Raw genomic sequence first — 18,042 nt, forward strand, 5'->3', positions numbered from 1 at the left:
TCAAAATTATAATAAAAAATACCTGATTATGAGAAGAAAAGAATTACGATGCATGGAATATTGTTGAGGCACACTAGTTACAACTATATTTCAAACAGGCACTCCATGTCAAAAAGGTTGCTGACCCCTGCTTTAGACCGTATTTTAGTATGAATATGTGAATGAAAAAGTATAACATTCCTACATCCTGAACGATAGATAATTGACGTTGAATGGGCCATAGTAATATCAATTTAGCAATACAATTTAAAAAGTTATAGCCCTGCAAAGAAGGGCAACTTCTCCATAGACAAATAGAGCTGGCAGAGGATGGTATAAGGATGTACCGGTACATAAGCGTGGCAGAGAAAGGGTTCAATTTAAAAAATATTTTTTGTATATGTCTATTCAATCTGTTTAAACCAATGGGTTTTTTCTTCACAGTTGCAGATAAAGTTTAGGGCAGGCTACACTAATATTATACTATAAGACGTCACAATCACTTTCGTACCAACCGTGCCCTTATTGGATTATTTATGTTGACGAAACTGATTAGTTATATTCATTAAAGAAAGTTGATGTAATAAAAAGAAAAATACTCATTTAATCAGATGAATCACTTTATTCAAATTCAGGATTTAGTTTGAGGATAAAAAAAAAAGTAAATGTATATATTTTTTATAGACATTCGAAGCTTCGTTCGAATACTTCAATAGAAGCTTTGAATGTTAAAAAATGACATTCGGTACAGCCCTAATTGATGGGGACACAGACACAATCTAACAAATAATGTGAAATTGTCTACGTTCGAATGATTATAATTTATAATCAGCTTGTTTGTTGGCTTAACCTTTTATAATTTATTTCTGAATGGAAAGCCAACGAACAAGCTGATCAGGCAACAGGAACTAGAGCACAGCCATGCATTAGGTGAGTAGCCCAATATTAGGACGGTTTTCAATACTTAAATACTGTCTACTTAAATTTCCCTCCGGGGATCAATAAAGTATCAACCTATCTATCTATCTAATAACGAGACAATATGCAAATAAAGTAATACTAATAATTGTCACGGTTCCCCGTATGAAAGTGGCTTGCAACTTACTGCTGGTAAAATCAGTTTATTTCTTGTTTTGCATAGTATTACATTCCTCTTCTATAAACAATCAAAGTCCTACCGTAAGAGCGATGGCCTCATACGCGTCCATTAAACCTTTTTGATTAGCGTCTTTCCTTCAAGCTAAGTTGAACTGTCAAAAGCGCAAACGTAAACACGGTTGCGTCGCAACACGGTTTTCAAAATAAAGGTCACGTATACAAATACCGTAGTAGGCCTCTATCAATTCTTATAATAAAAGTCCCGGATATACATAAACATTAATTGGCATGGATCTCTATAAACGGCCCAACACATTGATCACTTTAGGCACACACTGAAATCGGTAATATCACAAATATGAAGCCGGTAATTACCCATAAAAATAATAAACCTTTCATGGGGTTATTTACAATAATAATAATTCATTTTATTTCTAAAGCACTTTTCATTGTGAAACAAAGGTATGCAGAGTTCCTTGTACTCCTGATTAATGCAATGTTGTGTTGTGGTGATCTCATTCAAGGAGCACTACAAGCGCACACACACACACACAGTTTGTTGTTTTTGTTCCATTAGTGATTTACACACTTTCTCAATAAAAAAACATTGTATGACATTTAAACAGATTTTCACTGCTAATCTGAAGCGTAACATATTGATGTCTTGTATACAGTTTAGGGGTGGGGGAAAAAATCGATACGTAGTAGTAGTATCATGATACTTTGCGTGGCGATACTGTATTGATACAGGGACGCCAAGTATCGATATTTGTTTATTAAAAAAAGAAAAGATTTTTTTTTGTATAAGGAAGTTGCATTGTTCATTTCAATACCTGTATAGTACAGTAGTCCACGCACACATGTGCATTCAGTTAAGTTGGAATATGACTGTAATACAAACAGTTGTCAGGTACATGCAACACAGATTACAGTGTTTACATCTGTCTGCTTGAGAAAATACCATGTTCTGCAATAAAAATTATTGAAGTGAGATGAACAGACTGAACTTTATTTTATTAGATAAAACATGTTGACAAAGTTTTACTTTGCAGTTGCAAAAAGGTAATAAATCGCAATATATCGCAATATTAATATCGCAATACTCAGCATATCGCAATATATTTAGTATCGCATTCGCAATACTATCGTATCGTGACTCAAGTATCGTGATAGTATCGTATCGTGAGGCCTCTGGTGATTCCCACCCCTAATACAGTTATGTCCCTGCAATTTACCATTATGGGCAAATAAAGAGAAAATGTTTGTCTGAAAACATTTCTTGTTAAGGTTTGGATTTTGTGTGCCCTCACCCTCTATGCACGATTCATGTCCTTTGCCAGTCACATACCTATTTAAGTGATGAACTGCACTACGTGTGGTTGTTTTTAGAGATTTTAGATACGTTTTATACTCGTGCTACAAGATTTTCGTCTGTGCTATGCCTACAAAACTATGAACCTCTGTAGCACCAGTGCTATGTGCAAAAAAAGTTATCCCTGTCGTAGGATAAATGAAAACCAGCCCTACTGTATGCATTTTTGCTTCTGCACTATATTTCAATGCTGCTGTGCACATGACGCAGGTACCCAAACAAAACATGTGTGGCAAAAAAATTAAATAAAAAACCTGTGCTCCTGGACATCTGCCCAGTTTTGCTCCTCAGACTGATGCTGATAAACAGAAAAGATCTCTAACACCGATATGGTCGCTGACTCGCTGATATATTGTGCATCCCTAGTTTGAACCCTTAGTAAATAGTGTTTTGTTAATATCCTACTAGCTCCATGGACCTGTGTTGTTGCCATCTCTTACCTTTCATCACTCCTCATACCGTAACCTCCATTCTCCACACTAGCCAAGTTTGCAGAAGATGCTGTGGACGGCCGGTCCACATCCAATTGTAACTAGGGCTGCAACTAATGACTAATTTGGTAGTCGACTAATCTGCCGATTATTTTTTCGATTAGTCGACTAATCGAAAACCAATGTAAACAATTTTTTTTTTTTAAATTACCTATCTTTGTGAAAGTGGCTTCTCAGCTCTGGTCCAGCTGAAGACAGAGCAGAGGAACAGATTGGACATTGGGCATGACCTCAGAGTTGCTTGTCTACCATCACCCCAGACTTTGAGACTCTTGTCAGGACCAAACAACAACATCATAACATGATGATCCCATAGCAAATTAAAATAATGACTCATGAAACATTTGAATTTGGATCTTTAAGCCACTTTAAATGAAAATGTATTTGAAGAACAATACAGCAATCACTCATAACAAGATAAATAAATTAAATAATACAAATTAAAGTGGAAGTGTACTTTAAATAACTTTTGTTTGCTGTGTGTGAGAGGAGTCCGTGTGTATGTGTGTGTGTCTTACTCTGATCGCTGTGTGAGTGAGAGGAGTGTGTGTACTGTGTAATTTGTGTGTGTGTCTTACTCTGATCGCTGTGTGAGTGAGAGGTGTGTACTGTGTAATTTGTGTATGTGTGTGTGTCTTACTCTGATCGCTGTGTGTGAGTGAGAGGAGTGTGAATGTGTGTGTGTCTTACTCTGATCGCTGTGTGTGAGAGAGAGGAGTGTGAATGTGTGTGTGTCTTACTCTGATCGCTGTGTGTGAGAGAGAGGAGTGTGTATGTGTGTGTGTCTTACTCTGATCGCTGTGTGTGAGTGAGAGGAGTGTGAATGTGTGTGTGTCTTACTCTGATCGCTGTGTGTGAGAGAGAGGAGTGTGAATGTGTGTGTCTTACTCTGATCGCTGTGTGTGAGAGAGAGGAGTGTGAATGTGTGTGTGTCTTACTCTGATCGCTGTGTGTGAGTGAGAGGAGTGTGTATGTGTGTGTCTTACTCTGATCGCTGTGTGTGAGTGAGAGGAGTGCGTGTGTAATTTATTGTGTGTCTAGTCTGATCATCATCTCCTGCAGGGGAACAATGTTTTCAATGTCCAAAATTTGCTATGGGATCATCATGTTATGATGTTGTCTGGAACCCTGAGAAGCCACTCTCACAAAGATAGGTAGTGCAAAAAAAAAAGCAAATAAAGTTTTTTTTTTTTTTTTAATGACTAATCGACGCAACAATTTCTCGTCGACGATTTTTTATAATCGACGTTGTCGATTATGTCGACTAATCGTTGCAGCCCTAATTGTAACACAATGTCAGGTTCCGTGGGCATGCGAAAGACTGGAACATGCAAGAATCAGGCGCTTGTAAGCTTGATTTCTAGGAAAATAATTAGCCTTTTAATGTCAAAGTCTGCAAGTCCTGACTCAGTCCTTCTGTGCAATTGCGACATTGTGTCGCACTAGTGCAGATGGTCTGAGTTGGGATTTGAGCTGATGGAGACATTCAAAGCCGATTTATTTTGGTTTTGGTAGTGGGGGGCTTACCCATTTGTTTACATTTGGATCACTGGTTGGGGTTGGGCCTTTAAGTGGATTTTCCCCTGATACTATTTAACCTGTTAAGCTGTAGCCCTATTTTCAGAAATTTCGCCTAAAGGTAGTGTACATGCCTAAGTAAATGGAAGAGTGCTCCACTTCTACAAGGGCAATTTGCATGTTATTGGTATCTAGGAACATCTAGGGACCTGGGGGTATGTATTCCCAGTGTCTGTTACTAGGCTTGAGTAAATTGTAATGAAAAAAAGGAGAATATAAATGATGATATTTTTTTGCATCTGTGCCGGTGAATAACACCATGTATGTTACAATTGAGAGATTTCGCTCCATGAGCTCATTCACCACCTTATTGAGATCAAGTGTACAAAAAATCTAACTAAATTAATAAAGGAAAGATGATTAAATAGAAGGATTTGTAGTTACAGTAATAAATTATCGATTTTAATTATAAATTCATATTTGACATTGAACTTGACCTTGACCTTATTATGGCCAAATCATACATCTGGATAGGGAAAAGGCTCCTCTTTCCAATGGCAGGGTTAAATCTCTATTTAGTCATTTCCTCACGGTTTTAAAAACTGTTTTAAAAGAGATAATTACTGTAGCATTTTTACGATAAATTCAAATATACACTTTGACTGCTGTTTTGATAGGGTTATGGTCTTTACTCTTGGCAAAAAAAAAAACATTGGGTGCCATGCAGTATGCCCATCTTTACCACTCTCTGCCAGTGCTGTAACCCTATGGAGTGGCTCACCTTCTTTGCAGGGCTATAACTTTTTAAATATTATAGCTATATCGACATTACTATGGCCCATTCAACATCGGGTATCTATCGTTCCGGATGTGGGAACGTTATATTTTTCCATTCATACATTGTCGTGTTAGTACCGTCGAGAATATAAGTGTTTTTAGACTGTATAGCAGTAATTCCTAGAACGTGCGTTATAGGCCCCGACGCATATTATACATTATCGATTGGCGTTTCGTCCCTATACACGCTATATTAAAAATGTCAAATGCATATGATCGCTATACATTATGCTCCATGCGTGAAGGAAAGGGGGGCGGGTCGTTTATGATTCCTTGATTGTCACTAACGGCTTTCTTTAGTAAGACACCATACGTTGATCGGACAGATTGCAATGAAATAAATGGACAATCGAGCTGTAAATAACGTTCCTCTTACCTCTGGCCGATGCGTCTGGAGGAAAAAAAATTCCAATTATTTGACGTCGATCGGCTAGATCCATTTTCCGTTTGTATGACGCAATAAACGCCGAAAGCATATTGATTCTTGCCTCTCGAAAGCGATCCAATGCACTCGAGGTGTGTATATTGATCCACGTAACAACATATCTCTGGCGGAACTTTTTCCCAGATGCACCGAGCGCCACTTCCGGTTTAGAGTGGAGTGTAACTCGCCCGAAATCCACCAGGCGGCGGTATTGAGGCGTTGCAATATCAGACAGGGTCCCGCTGGCTCCCGGAGGCTTCCTGGATGAATTATGAATGCCAATAGCGAATAAAAGAAATAACGATCATAACAACGAGTTTGCTCGTTGTTGGCACTCAACGCATGGCGGCCAATAACGAGTATACTCGTTATTGGCAATTAATGTGTTAACATCCAAGGACCTCATGAGGACGATTTGCGACGCGCCACTTTGCCGACCTCTAGCGGCTCGGGTGTGCATTTCTTTTAATACACTATATAAATAGAATTAAAGCCCTATTTGTTGCCTGTCAATTGCCCTTTCAGGTGACAAAATCCGTTCAGCGGTTCTCGAGTTACATGCCGATATGTGAGGCGTGCGCCAAAGTACACATTACCACCCCCGACCTCCGGGGGCTCTAGCTCCGTCAATCATTTGGCGATCTCGAAAAAAAATTGACAGGGTTGTAGCAAATGAGTGTGGCTTTCCAATGGTACCCCATGATATGATAATTGGGGATCTAATACGGTCTCTATTGATCGATTTATGATAAAGAAAAGCAGGGTTCCCCAATTGGGGGACCTTACGGCTTAACAGGTTTTAAGGACAAAAGTGGTACCATGGCCATCTATGACTTTTACCATGGTAAATTATTTATACCATAGCTGTTACTATGGTAAAACTGAAAATGCCATGCAGCCATACCATGATACTTTTTCTTACAGAAATGTTGCATAGAGCGGTCGGATGGCGTAGCGGAGATTGCGCTCGTCACCAATGCAAGAGGCTGCGGTCTTGACTCCCGGAGTCAGCATTGCCTGCGGCTTGGGCCGATCGTCATACTAACTCGTTTGGCTGAGTTAGCGGGAGGGAAGTCGAGGGTGGTAATCTGGCGTTGTGGACAGCGACGCCTACAGGTCAGGTCTGGGCGCCTGCTCAGCAAAAGACAGGAAATGGTGAAGGCAGCGTGACCTCCCACGCGTTACGCTTCACCAATGAGAGTCCTCGCTGCCAGGTGATAAGAGAGCCACTGGCTGTCTCCACATGTGTTGGAGGAAGCGTGTGGTAGACTTCAGGGTTCCCTTGTACCGACCAGTAGGAGGAACATGCGCACAACAACCAGGTAGGGGAGGGGGGGGGGGGGGGGATTGGCATAACGACTAAAATTGGGATGGGGAGAAAAATTGAAAAATCAGGCGCAGAAAAAGAGGAATTAAAAAAAGAGAAAAAAAAAACGTGCATCGTGTAAATTCTAATTCTGATGTCACCTTGTGTCTTTGTCTCTTTACAGTTGGAAGAAACGGGTCTGGAAAAAGTAACTTTTTCTATGGTAGGTGATCCCAGCAAGTGGCCTGCCCCATTGAATTGTACAACACATACCTGAATGACAACATTGTTATCTAGGATATTTTTTCACTTCTACATCTAAAGAAGCCTCTTGTTTTGCTTTCCTCTAGCCATTCAGTTTGTGCTCAGCGATGAGTTCAGCCACCTTCGTCCAGAGCAGCGCCTGGCCTTGCTGCATGTAAGTACAGTCAAATAAGAGAAACCCCAGGAGATAACGGCCATTAATTTGTGCATCTATTGTGTTCAAGCACATTTTGTTTCCTCTCACCGTAGGAGGGAACTGGTCCTCGTGTCATCTCGGCTTTTGTGGAGATTATATTTGACAATTCTGACAACAGGCTTCCGGTAAGAACCTTTTGTATTACACGTTTATTACACAACCGTTCACCAGAATCCTCCCCCTAGGATCTATTGGCAATGACGTGGCTCCCCGTGTTCTGGGCATCTGTAGCTCAGAGACCTGTTGCTCATTGATGACCCGTTTCCTGTATCTGCTACCTAAAATTTAACATGGCAGCGAACAGAATTAAGTTGATTAGTTCCACACACACGCACATGCATGCTCACGCGCTCTAGAGGCTTGACTCACCTCTGCTTCCACCCACTGCTCACCCTTATGTTACACAAACGCACATTGGACGTCTGTGACATCATATGGTTTAGAATTTGATAGACTGTCAAAGCCAGACAGTTCATTTACACCGAGTTTTAGTGTAGGAGAAACGTCTGGCAGAATCTATTATCATAAAGCACTGGGGGGGCGGGGGGGGGGGGGGGGGGGGGGGCACGTTCTTGGTTGTTTGTATTTTTCAAACTAATCACAATCGTCCAGGGCCATGCCAAGCCCAGAATGCACCTGGCAAAATTTTATTTGTGAACAGTTTCACTGTGAGAGTGTAGCCTGCTAGCCTGAACATTGTTGATCCTGCCGTGAGAGTGTAGCCTGCTAGCCTGAACATTGTTGATCCTACCGTGAGAGTGTAGCCTGCTAGAACATTGTTGATCCTACCGTGAGAGTGTAGCCTGCTAGCCTGAACATTGTTGTTGATCCTACTGTGAGAGTGTAACCTGCTAGCCTGAACATTGTTGATCCTACTGTGAGAGTGTAGCCTGCTAGAACATTGTTGATCCTACCGTGAGAGTGTAGCCTGCTAGAACATTGTTGATCCTACCGTGAGAGTGTAGCCTGCTAGCCTGAACATTGTTGTTGATCCTACTGTGAGAGTGTAGCCTGCTAGCCTGAACATTGTTGTTGATCCTACTGTGAGAGTGTAGCCTACTAGCCTGAACATTGTTGTTGATCCTACTGTGAGAGTGTAGCCTGCTAGCCTGAACATTGTTGTTGATCCTACTGTGAGAGTGTAGCCTGCTAGCCTGAACATTGTTGTTGATCCTACCGTGAGAGTAGTCTGCTAGCCTGAACATAAATAATATTAATTTAGCCTACCAAAACCGATAACACCAAATAATGTCAACAAAAATGCATTGACTGCCATGTGTTATTCTTTATACAGAGCACATTCAGAAGCCAAAATACATTTAGCCACAAAAGGTGACAAATTATTAGGCTAATTATTATTATTTGAATGAAAAGGAATCTCTTATCCTACTGTAGGCCTACAACTACATTTTTAATTAGGCCAAATTATTTCACAGTGGCACAGCATCATTTGCCAAGATTTTGTTCATTTTCAAATAAAATATAAAACTATAATTTTGTCTTTGTCTTATGTTAATCTTGTCTTGTTAGTAGTAGAGGAAATGCCACGTTTGTAGCCTAAAATTTATTCTAGCCTCCATTTAGGTGGGGACCAGGTTAGGTGGGGCTCGAAAATATTTCCAACTATCCAAGTGGGGCCTGATTGAAAACGTTTAGGAACCACTGCATTAGATTAAATGAAAGCCTAGTTTTTTCAGACTAGAATAAATGACGTTGATTGCTGCAATAATGGGAAAGTCTCACAGGCACATCATACAAATGGGCTGTCAATTGTACCTAAGAATACCACTCGACAGAGGTAGACTCAAATGAGGCAAATTTTATTTTAATATAGGCGATACAATTTACATAACATCAAAGCAGACGTAAAATGCGTACAATTAAAAAGTTCATTGTGTATTGTATTTGCTCTTATGGGTAGTACCTATTCGAAACAATCATTGGGCTGTGCTTGGTAACAAGTCTTCTTTTTAAAGGAGAGGTTCAGTGTTTTAATGTGTGAAGAAGAAATCTCTCAAAGCAAGTCCTGGTGTCTTGAAACAAGGGACATCTCTGACCTATGCTGCAGATCGTTCACCTGTTTCAAAGAAAATCAAGATTTGAAAACTTGGTACAAGATTACATTTCTTTTAGGAGATTTTTGCCCCCATTGTAACCGTAACCAGCCACGCGCCCCTATTTACATCTCGACTGTGCCGCCTAGCTCTGTTTTGACTTCATCTCTGTTGTCCCGACTGCTAACTAAGACTAATACTCCCAAGATGTAACACTGAACGGCACAGGAAGTCCTTCATTCCGACAGCCATCAGACTCTATAACGCATCACTGTGCCTCACTCCATCACTGAGCACAGAGTGGCAGTACTATCTAATCTTACTGGACTTTTACTTTTAAATCGACACTGTACAATTTTACACTTTTTACTGTACACTTACTGTACAGTATATTTCTGTATATTTTGATGACAGTATATTTTATATTTTAGAATGTATATACATAACATAAAAAGTGTATATCCCGGACCGTATTTTATTCGTATTCTTATTTGTGACTTTTGTTTTTGACTACCTAAATGTTCACTGAGTGATCTGTAGTGCCGAATTTCCCTTGGGATAAATAAAGTATTTATATTATATTTATTCTAAATGTCTCTCTCTTTCAGATCGACAAAGAGGAGGTCTCCCTGCGGCGTGTCATCGGCGCCAAGAAGGACCAGTACTTCTTGGACAAGAAGATGGTCACGTAAGTGCCGCTGTTGACCGACTTTCCATACCACACCGTAATCACAGGAAATTACAGCTCTTGTGTGTGTGTGTGTGTAATCACCTGTTTGATTACCTCCGATTGTTGTTGCAGTAAGAACGACGTCATGAACCTCCTGGAAAGCGCTGGCTTCTCCCGCAGTAACCCCTACTACATCGTCAAACAGGGGAAGGTGAGGGGGAGAGACTATTACTGCCAGAATCACTTGTACACGGGGTATCTGCAGGGTTTTAACAAGTATAATTAGGCATTTAAGACGCATACACAAAGATACACACTTCAATCAATATCTGAAATGAAGAAAAGCTACAGCCGTGCAGCCGCCGATTCAATGTCACTGGGTTTTTTGTTTTTGCTAGTATGGTTGTGAAATTTGTATAAAATTCTGCTCTAAGTGGTATTAACACATTCTTGGCCAACCATGTATATATACGTTATTGGGCGCCATCCTTAACACTTTCAGTGCCCAGCAGGGGGCGCACGATTTAGTGCTTGAATGCCCAGCATCCACTTCAATGTTAGCGTTAATATCGCCTAATCTATGTTTTAAATTATGGCTATGTGTCTAATCTGCCCGTCGCTTATCAATGACTAATTTTCCAGTCAACATTGTCGAAGCGGATTGTTTTTTTATCGGTTCATTTTCGCTTTATAGCATCTTGAAAAGCCCTCGTTTTCAAGGAAAATTTAAATATTCCATAATAAACGGAATATTCTAGAATACACAAAAAACGTTCTAATTCTTCTGCCTATTTATGAATAGTTTTCAAATAAACGCTAGATTATCGATAGTATATGTGTATGTATGCACGCTATATAGGCGATCTGATATCTGCTCTGATATATTTCCTGATCGCTCGCACAGCCAAACAGCCATATCAAACATAGGGGAAAAGCTTATATCTCCGTGAAAACAGGTCTGATTATCCTAAGACTGGTAAAATAGATTCCTTACCTGAGATCAGATGGTATCCAAAAAGATTATTCCAATTCCTGATCGCCATTCCAAAAATCTATCCTTTTATTGATCCATCGCTACATACTGTAAATACATATTACACGCTGTTCTGAGGCTCCACAATGACTGGGATCATCTCCGGTTACATGCGTGAGAAGTCAAATGTGGATTCCGGATTTTTTTTTCCTCGTCCATTTTCATTGAGTCCATTCCAAAAGGGTGCATTACCATCTGGGAGACGATAGGGGGGGCTTTTTTCACATCTGAGCTCCTGATGAGGCTGGTTTCCCAACGGTAGACTCGGTTGATGAAATATGAATTCAGATCGCTAATAAAAAAAAATCATGTGAATTGTCATGCTGGGCATTCAGGGGGCGGGCTGTTAACACGTGTTATGTCGTGGCTGGCATTCAAAGTGTTAAAAGGCCAACCACGTATATATATATACGTGTTACTACTCGGTTTTGCTTTTATTCCATTTTAATATCCTACTCAATGTCACGGAGCTGTATGTTGGCTGGAAACGGCATATCGGGACTCCGAAAGTGCAGTACCGGCCAGATCCTGGTATTGGCGCTGTCTCGATAATGCAGTTTCCCCTGTTGCAGACCGGGTGTCACTTTTTTTTCATTCTGGGTTAGCTTTTCTGTTAGCCTGAAGCGAGGGCTTTACCCGATCGCCTGGAATACTTTTTGCAACGCCGAATTCAGTATGCAGTAAAGGAGTATAGCATCAGCCAATGGACATATCGATCTACCAGATGGCGATCAAATAACTGGGAAATTCTTTTTGGAATCCAACCGGCCACAGGTAAGAGCGATTTGACGTCAATTTCAGTGTGATCGGGCCTTGTTGTCATAGCCATCCACCCGGTCAGCGTATGATGTTGCAATAACGAATGCCGTTATTGGTCATCAATAATCAGAAACGACTTCCCCCGCCCCCCCCCCCCCCCCCCCCCCCCCCCTTTCATGCATTCATGGTGGAACATGATACCGATCATATGCATTTAGATTTTTAACTCTAGCTTGTGTAGGGCCGAAATCGATTTAACGTTATTAGCTTAGCGCCCTATAACTAGCTTGAATTACCCCAGACCATTGCGCTATATAGTTCATATTCACGACGCTATAAAACGGGAACGTATTGATGAAAAAATTATTTCTTTATGGCATATTGAAGGGAAGGTTTATACTGTCAATTGACAATGGACACATAGCAATAATGTAAAATATGGATTTAGCTCTACAAACAACCTCATGCACAGTGAAAACTTGTAATGAAAAGCTGGCCTCATAGAGTGGGATTAGACAGGCCCCAATGGCCCCGAATGTGTTAAGAAGTCTTAAATTGAACTTGTTGACACACACACACATACACACAGACCTGCTGGGAGCACCAGTGCGACAAGGGAAAACAATAAGTCGCACTGAACTGAATTTCGGTCGCACAGTGAGCCTAAAATGGTCGCACTCTGGAGCCCTGAGCCTGAACATTGTTGATCCTACTGTGAGAGTGTAGCCTGCTAGCCTGAACATTGTTGTTGATCCTACTGTGAGAGTGTAGCCTGCTAGCCTGAACATTGTTGATCCTACTGTGAGAGTGTAGCCTGCTAGCCTGAACATTGTTGCTGATCCTACTGTGAGTGTAGCCTGCTAGCCTGAACATTGTTGTTGATCCTACCGTGAGAGTAGTCTGCTAGTCTGAACATAAATAATATAAATTTAGCCTACCAAAACTGATAAACACCAATGTAACGCACAGTGAAATTTTTTTATGAAAAGCTGGCCTCATAGAGTGGGATTAGACGGGCCCCAATGGCCCTGAATGTGTTAAGTCTTAAATTGAACTGGTTGAGACCTGCAGATCCCCTGTATACAGCATGTTTGTGCAGTATGTTGCATTGTCGCATGTAAACGGTGTCCTAACGAGGAGTATTGACTTCCTGCACAGCTCTCACTGTAACCTTATATTCATGTTGTAAAATGAACCAGAGCAGGGCTTTCCCCAGGACCTTCAAACAAGAGGGTGCCGAGTCGCTGCCAGGGTGTTTTCCTGAGGGGGTTTGTGCCCTCCGTCCGGGAGGCAAAAGAAATTGCAATAAAGAAAGCCATTTGCTGTAATTAAAATGGCAAACAAAAGTTACAAATAAGTTATTCATTTTAGTACAGTGTATAAGGCAGGGGCTCCCAATACGGCCTAACAAAAACAAATGTTTGTTCCGGTTGCCGACCGACCCTGCTGATTTATGTGCGACCCAAATATATTTTATGAGCTTGTGATTTTTTTTTATATTAATTATAAATATATATATATTTTTTTACAATAAAGTTTAATTAAATCTTAGTAAAAAAGTGCAGTCCATGTCAAGAATGAGAATATATAAAAAGCAAGTATTTCACTATTTGCACAGCTCTCTGATGTCGGGATATTTAGTGTAGTATTTAGGGGTGGCATTTTTAATACTACTACCTTTGTACTTTTGTAGTACAGTGTCTTTGTATTTTAACCTTTAGTAGATGTACATTCCGTATAAAAGCAACAATATATGGATATTAAACATGCTGGCAGAGTACATGCATCCATGTTGTTGTGAACATTTTTATTTTATAAAATAAATTCCCTACCTACCCATGGCCTTAACTGACAACCAACAGGAACCAAACATTTGTTTTTGTTAGGCGGCCCTCAGGCCACATCAGCCGAACTTTTGAAAACTCTTTTTTGCGCAGATGCCACTTTTCGCATTGACACGCTCTGATTTCTATCCCATGGTTTCCACTTGATCCGAATATTAATATTTTCTTTTTAACACTTTGGCTGCCTAAGGTTAAATTCATGATATACCATAGATTGCCAGCGCTATTTGTCTATGGAGAAAGTCCCCTTCTTTGCAGGGCTATAACTTTTTAAATTCTATTGCTACATTGCCATTATTAAGGCCCATTCAAAGTCCTATATGTATTGTTCATTGTGTAGCAACGTTAAACTTTTTCATTCACATATTCATAGTAAAGTATGGTCTAATGTATAAGTATGTTTTCATCTCTTTCTGCAGCTTTCTCCAGAACGTGATATATAGCCCCAAATGCATTATATTGATGATGCAATACAGTTTTATGGCAATCAGCGCGATATACAAAATTCCAACTAGACGTACTTCTAGAAGTTACTACACGTCATCTGATGTTGACCGGATGGGCGAGGGGGCGTTTATAATTCCGTGGGCAGCGTTATACCAATCATCTAATGTGGGTCAAATGTTGATAATAGCAGTTAGTATCGAAGACGGTAACGTTACACGCTCAAACTCACCCCAGTCTCCGCGCGCCGTTGGGCGATCATCGTAGAGTAGAAATTCTATCATTATGGGATGGCGATTTACCCAGTCCATCTCCAGCTTGTATAATGGTATATACGTCCAAATCATGTTGTTTATCGAGTTATTGGCAATCGATCGCTATGTAGCGTGACGAGCCAGAGTCCCGGGACATGTACCGAGTGGCCGGAAGCAATACGGACGTCTAGCACAACCTCTATGGCACATCCTGTTTAAGCGATTGCGCCGATCGGCCACCAGATGGCGCTCCTGAACCGCCAGAGAGCTCAGTGGGTCCTGCTGGTGGATCTCAGGCCAGCGGAGGGGACATATGAATCCGATCGCAGATTTTTGAAATATTGATATAAGGACGACGTAAAGCGTCCTCCGGCAACTTGAGCATGGCCGGGAATGACGTCTAAAGACGGTTCCCGGCACCCAAAGTGTTAAAAGAGCATTTTGGTTGTTAGACTTGTTTTGACATTTCCAAAGGTGTTTGAAATGTATGCTAATTGTTCCGTTCGAAGCGGTCCTGCGTATCTAGTTTTCATTCGGTTTTTATTTGTGTTAAACAAACGAATGTTGCGCTTCTCTGCCATGGACAATTACATTTTTTATTTCATGAAAGTCCAGGCCTGCGTTAATGTGTTTCCAGCAGTAGGCTATAATTGTGCAAATGTTATGCTCCTTCATATAACTAAAAAACTAAAATGGTTATTGAATGTTACATTTGGACTTGAAATGACAAGCTGTTCAAAATAAACTCTGTTCTTCTCACGTAGCCTATGTCTGCATTTTGAATGAGGGAGGGGTGAGGAGGTCGGGGTTGGTCCGCGAAGTAATTAGAATCTTGAAAAGTGGACTGGCTAGAAAATGAATTGGGAACCCCTGGTATAAGGTATAAGCTGTCTCCAAGCATTCACTGCAATAAAACTGCACTGTGCCCCTATACCATTGTTTAAAGCAGTGGTTCTCAAACTACGGGTTGCACATTGGCAAGTAAAAAATAAAATAAAAAAATATTATATATATATATATTGTGGGATCGCAAGAAAGGATGAAACGGGAGACGGTAGTCGAGTCTTTCCTTTACTTCCCAACATAAATTACATACATCAAACAGAGTGCAGAGGCGTTTAACGTTACTACTTCAAAGTGACAGCAGCCAGCTGACAGCTGACAGGTGACCTAATATACGTCACCAAATACCCACACTGTTCCCAGAATCCCCAGGCTTAAAGGAGCATTCCTCCGCTCCTCAAGTCCAGTGAATGTCTGCACCAATTGTGCGTGATAAGTGTCACCACAATATATATATAAAAAGTATTATAAATGTGTATTGATAACATAGTGCTGTAATAAAATGTTCTAATAAATATGCATGATCAAGTTCAACAACGTGTGCTTTTATTTTGATATTCCTTAATTCCACGTTTGAAATTACGTGATACATTAACTCATTCAGAGCCACGCCCTTTTGACCATATTAGGGCTAGCGTGCCAATAAGGAAGTCAATGGGAGGACGGGGAAATTTGCGAACGGTTAAACTATATCTTAAAATTATGGCTATGGGTCTAAAACACCCCTCGCTTATCAATGACTTGCTTGCAGTCGACATGTACGAAACGGATTTTTTTTCATTGGTACATTTCCGTTTTATACCGTTTTGAATACGAGTATAGTTTTGGAGATGTCTAGTAATTCCAGAGAAATTCCGCGATAATCGCCCTTTACTGGAATACACAAAACGCGTTGTAATTTTTCGGCTGATTTATGAATCGTTTTCAAATAAACGCTAGATTATCGATAGTATATGTGTACTTATGCACGCTAGAGAAGCGGGCTGAAAAATCGATTATCCATGCCGTGGTCAGCGCTAACGTTACGCACATACACACACACAGACACACACACGCTGCGATGGCGGAGAAAAAAAAACATCTGATTAACCCAAGACTGGTAACATAGAGTCCTTACCTCACATCAGACAGATGTTCTGCAAAAAGATTAATCCAATTCCTGATCGCCATTCCAAATATTGATTGTGTTTATTGATCCAACGTTATAGCACCAAAACACATAATCGACGCTGCTCCCAGTGGGGGGACTCAATGCAATAGTATCCAGCTGCATGCCCGAGAAGTAAAACCTGGACCGGACTTATTTTTTTGATGCACAGTCCCACCCAATCCAATTCAATAATGTGCAATACCATCCGGGAGACGATAGGCGGCGGTATTTGCCCTTTTCGAGCTCAGACCCATTCCCAATGATAACGTCAGGCTGGATGGATGAAAAATGAATAGATATTGCTAATAAAAGAAATAACAATTAAAACCCGAGTTTTCCCGGGTCTTGGCACTCAACGCATGGCGAGTTAACCCGACTAATCTCGTGGTTGGCACTGAATGGGTTAAGTGTGGGGTCCCCAAAAAAAATCCTAAATAAAATGGGGTCGCTGTATGAAAAAGTTTGAGAACCCCTGGTTTAAAGAAAGGCCTGCAGAATGTTGCATCACCAGCAACGGGGTGTTTTAACGTGTTGTTGTCTGTGTGCTGCTGACGCAGATCAACCAAATGGCCACGGCCCCCGACTCGCAGCGCCTGAAGCTGCTGAGGGAGGTGGCCGGGACCCGAGTGTACGACGAGCGCAAGGAGGAGAGCATCTCCCTCATGAAGGAGACAGGTAACTGCTTCCCCACAACATCTCTTCTAGTGTGAGTGAACTGGTAAAAATGTGAGGAACAAATTGTAAAGTGCTTTAGATAAAATCTGCTATATAAATGCAGCCATTTACCATTTATTTACAGCATAGCTTTTGGTGGAGGGTCCTCGGTCTAAGCCGTGTTTAGACCCCCGTCTTGGTGGTAACTGTTGTAAGCAGGAGGATCGATGGGGGATGTGTTATGAGGGGGAGAGGTGTAACATATAGGTGGAAATAAATGGCTTAAACGGGTTAATAGCTTTAACGTATAATATAACCAGGGCTTGACATTAACACCCGCCAAATGCGGGTAGAATTCAGCAGTGACGTGTAACTCTGTCACTCTTACCAGCCACTTTGGCGGGTAGACCATGGAGGGATGGATGGGGGATGTGTGATGAGGGGGAGAGGTGTAACATATAGGAGGAAAGAAATGGCTTAAACGGGTTAATAGCTTTAACGTATAATATATAACCGATAGGCCATACTGACCCTCATCTTCACCTTTGTTAACACTGTTTATTTTTTATATTCAGAGTTAATTATATTTTTTACACCGTTTCTTTTTTCTTATATTTTTCTATTCAGATGCCTATATTTATGTCTTTCTGCTATTACCCTGGCCATACCTGTACCCCCCCCATGTTGCTATGCTGCCTGAATTTCCCCACACAATTTCTCAGGATTGTGGGGCTGCGGTCAGATCACGTTTGATTGATGGCTCTTTTTCAGCTCAAGTGACATTTATTTTTCAATGCAATGCTATAAACGACCAAATCTATCAAATGGACCCTATTTAGATTAGATTGTACT

At 40.9% G+C, this 18,042-nt stretch overlaps 1 protein-coding gene across 1 annotated transcript in view; it reads left to right on the forward strand.

Annotated features, from left to right (window-relative positions):
* The window catches only part of smc3 (structural maintenance of chromosomes 3), a 143,600-nt gene that overhangs the window by 5,840 nt on the left and 119,718 nt on the right, over positions 1 to 18,042 (forward strand). The window contains exons 3-8 of the mRNA XM_084318657.1: positions 7,210 to 7,248; positions 7,376 to 7,443; positions 7,539 to 7,610; positions 10,148 to 10,227; positions 10,342 to 10,420; positions 17,094 to 17,211. Coding sequence (XP_084174783.1) covers positions 7,210 to 7,248; positions 7,376 to 7,443; positions 7,539 to 7,610; positions 10,148 to 10,227; positions 10,342 to 10,420; positions 17,094 to 17,211 — 456 coding nt within the window. The remainder of the gene's footprint in view (positions 1 to 7,209; positions 7,249 to 7,375; positions 7,444 to 7,538; positions 7,611 to 10,147; positions 10,228 to 10,341; positions 10,421 to 17,093; positions 17,212 to 18,042) is intronic.

This window comes from Notolepis coatsorum, assembly GCF_963971535.1.
Source record: "Notolepis coatsorum genome assembly, chromosome: 7".
Lineage (NCBI taxonomy): Eukaryota > Metazoa > Chordata > Actinopteri > Aulopiformes > Paralepididae > Notolepis > Notolepis coatsorum.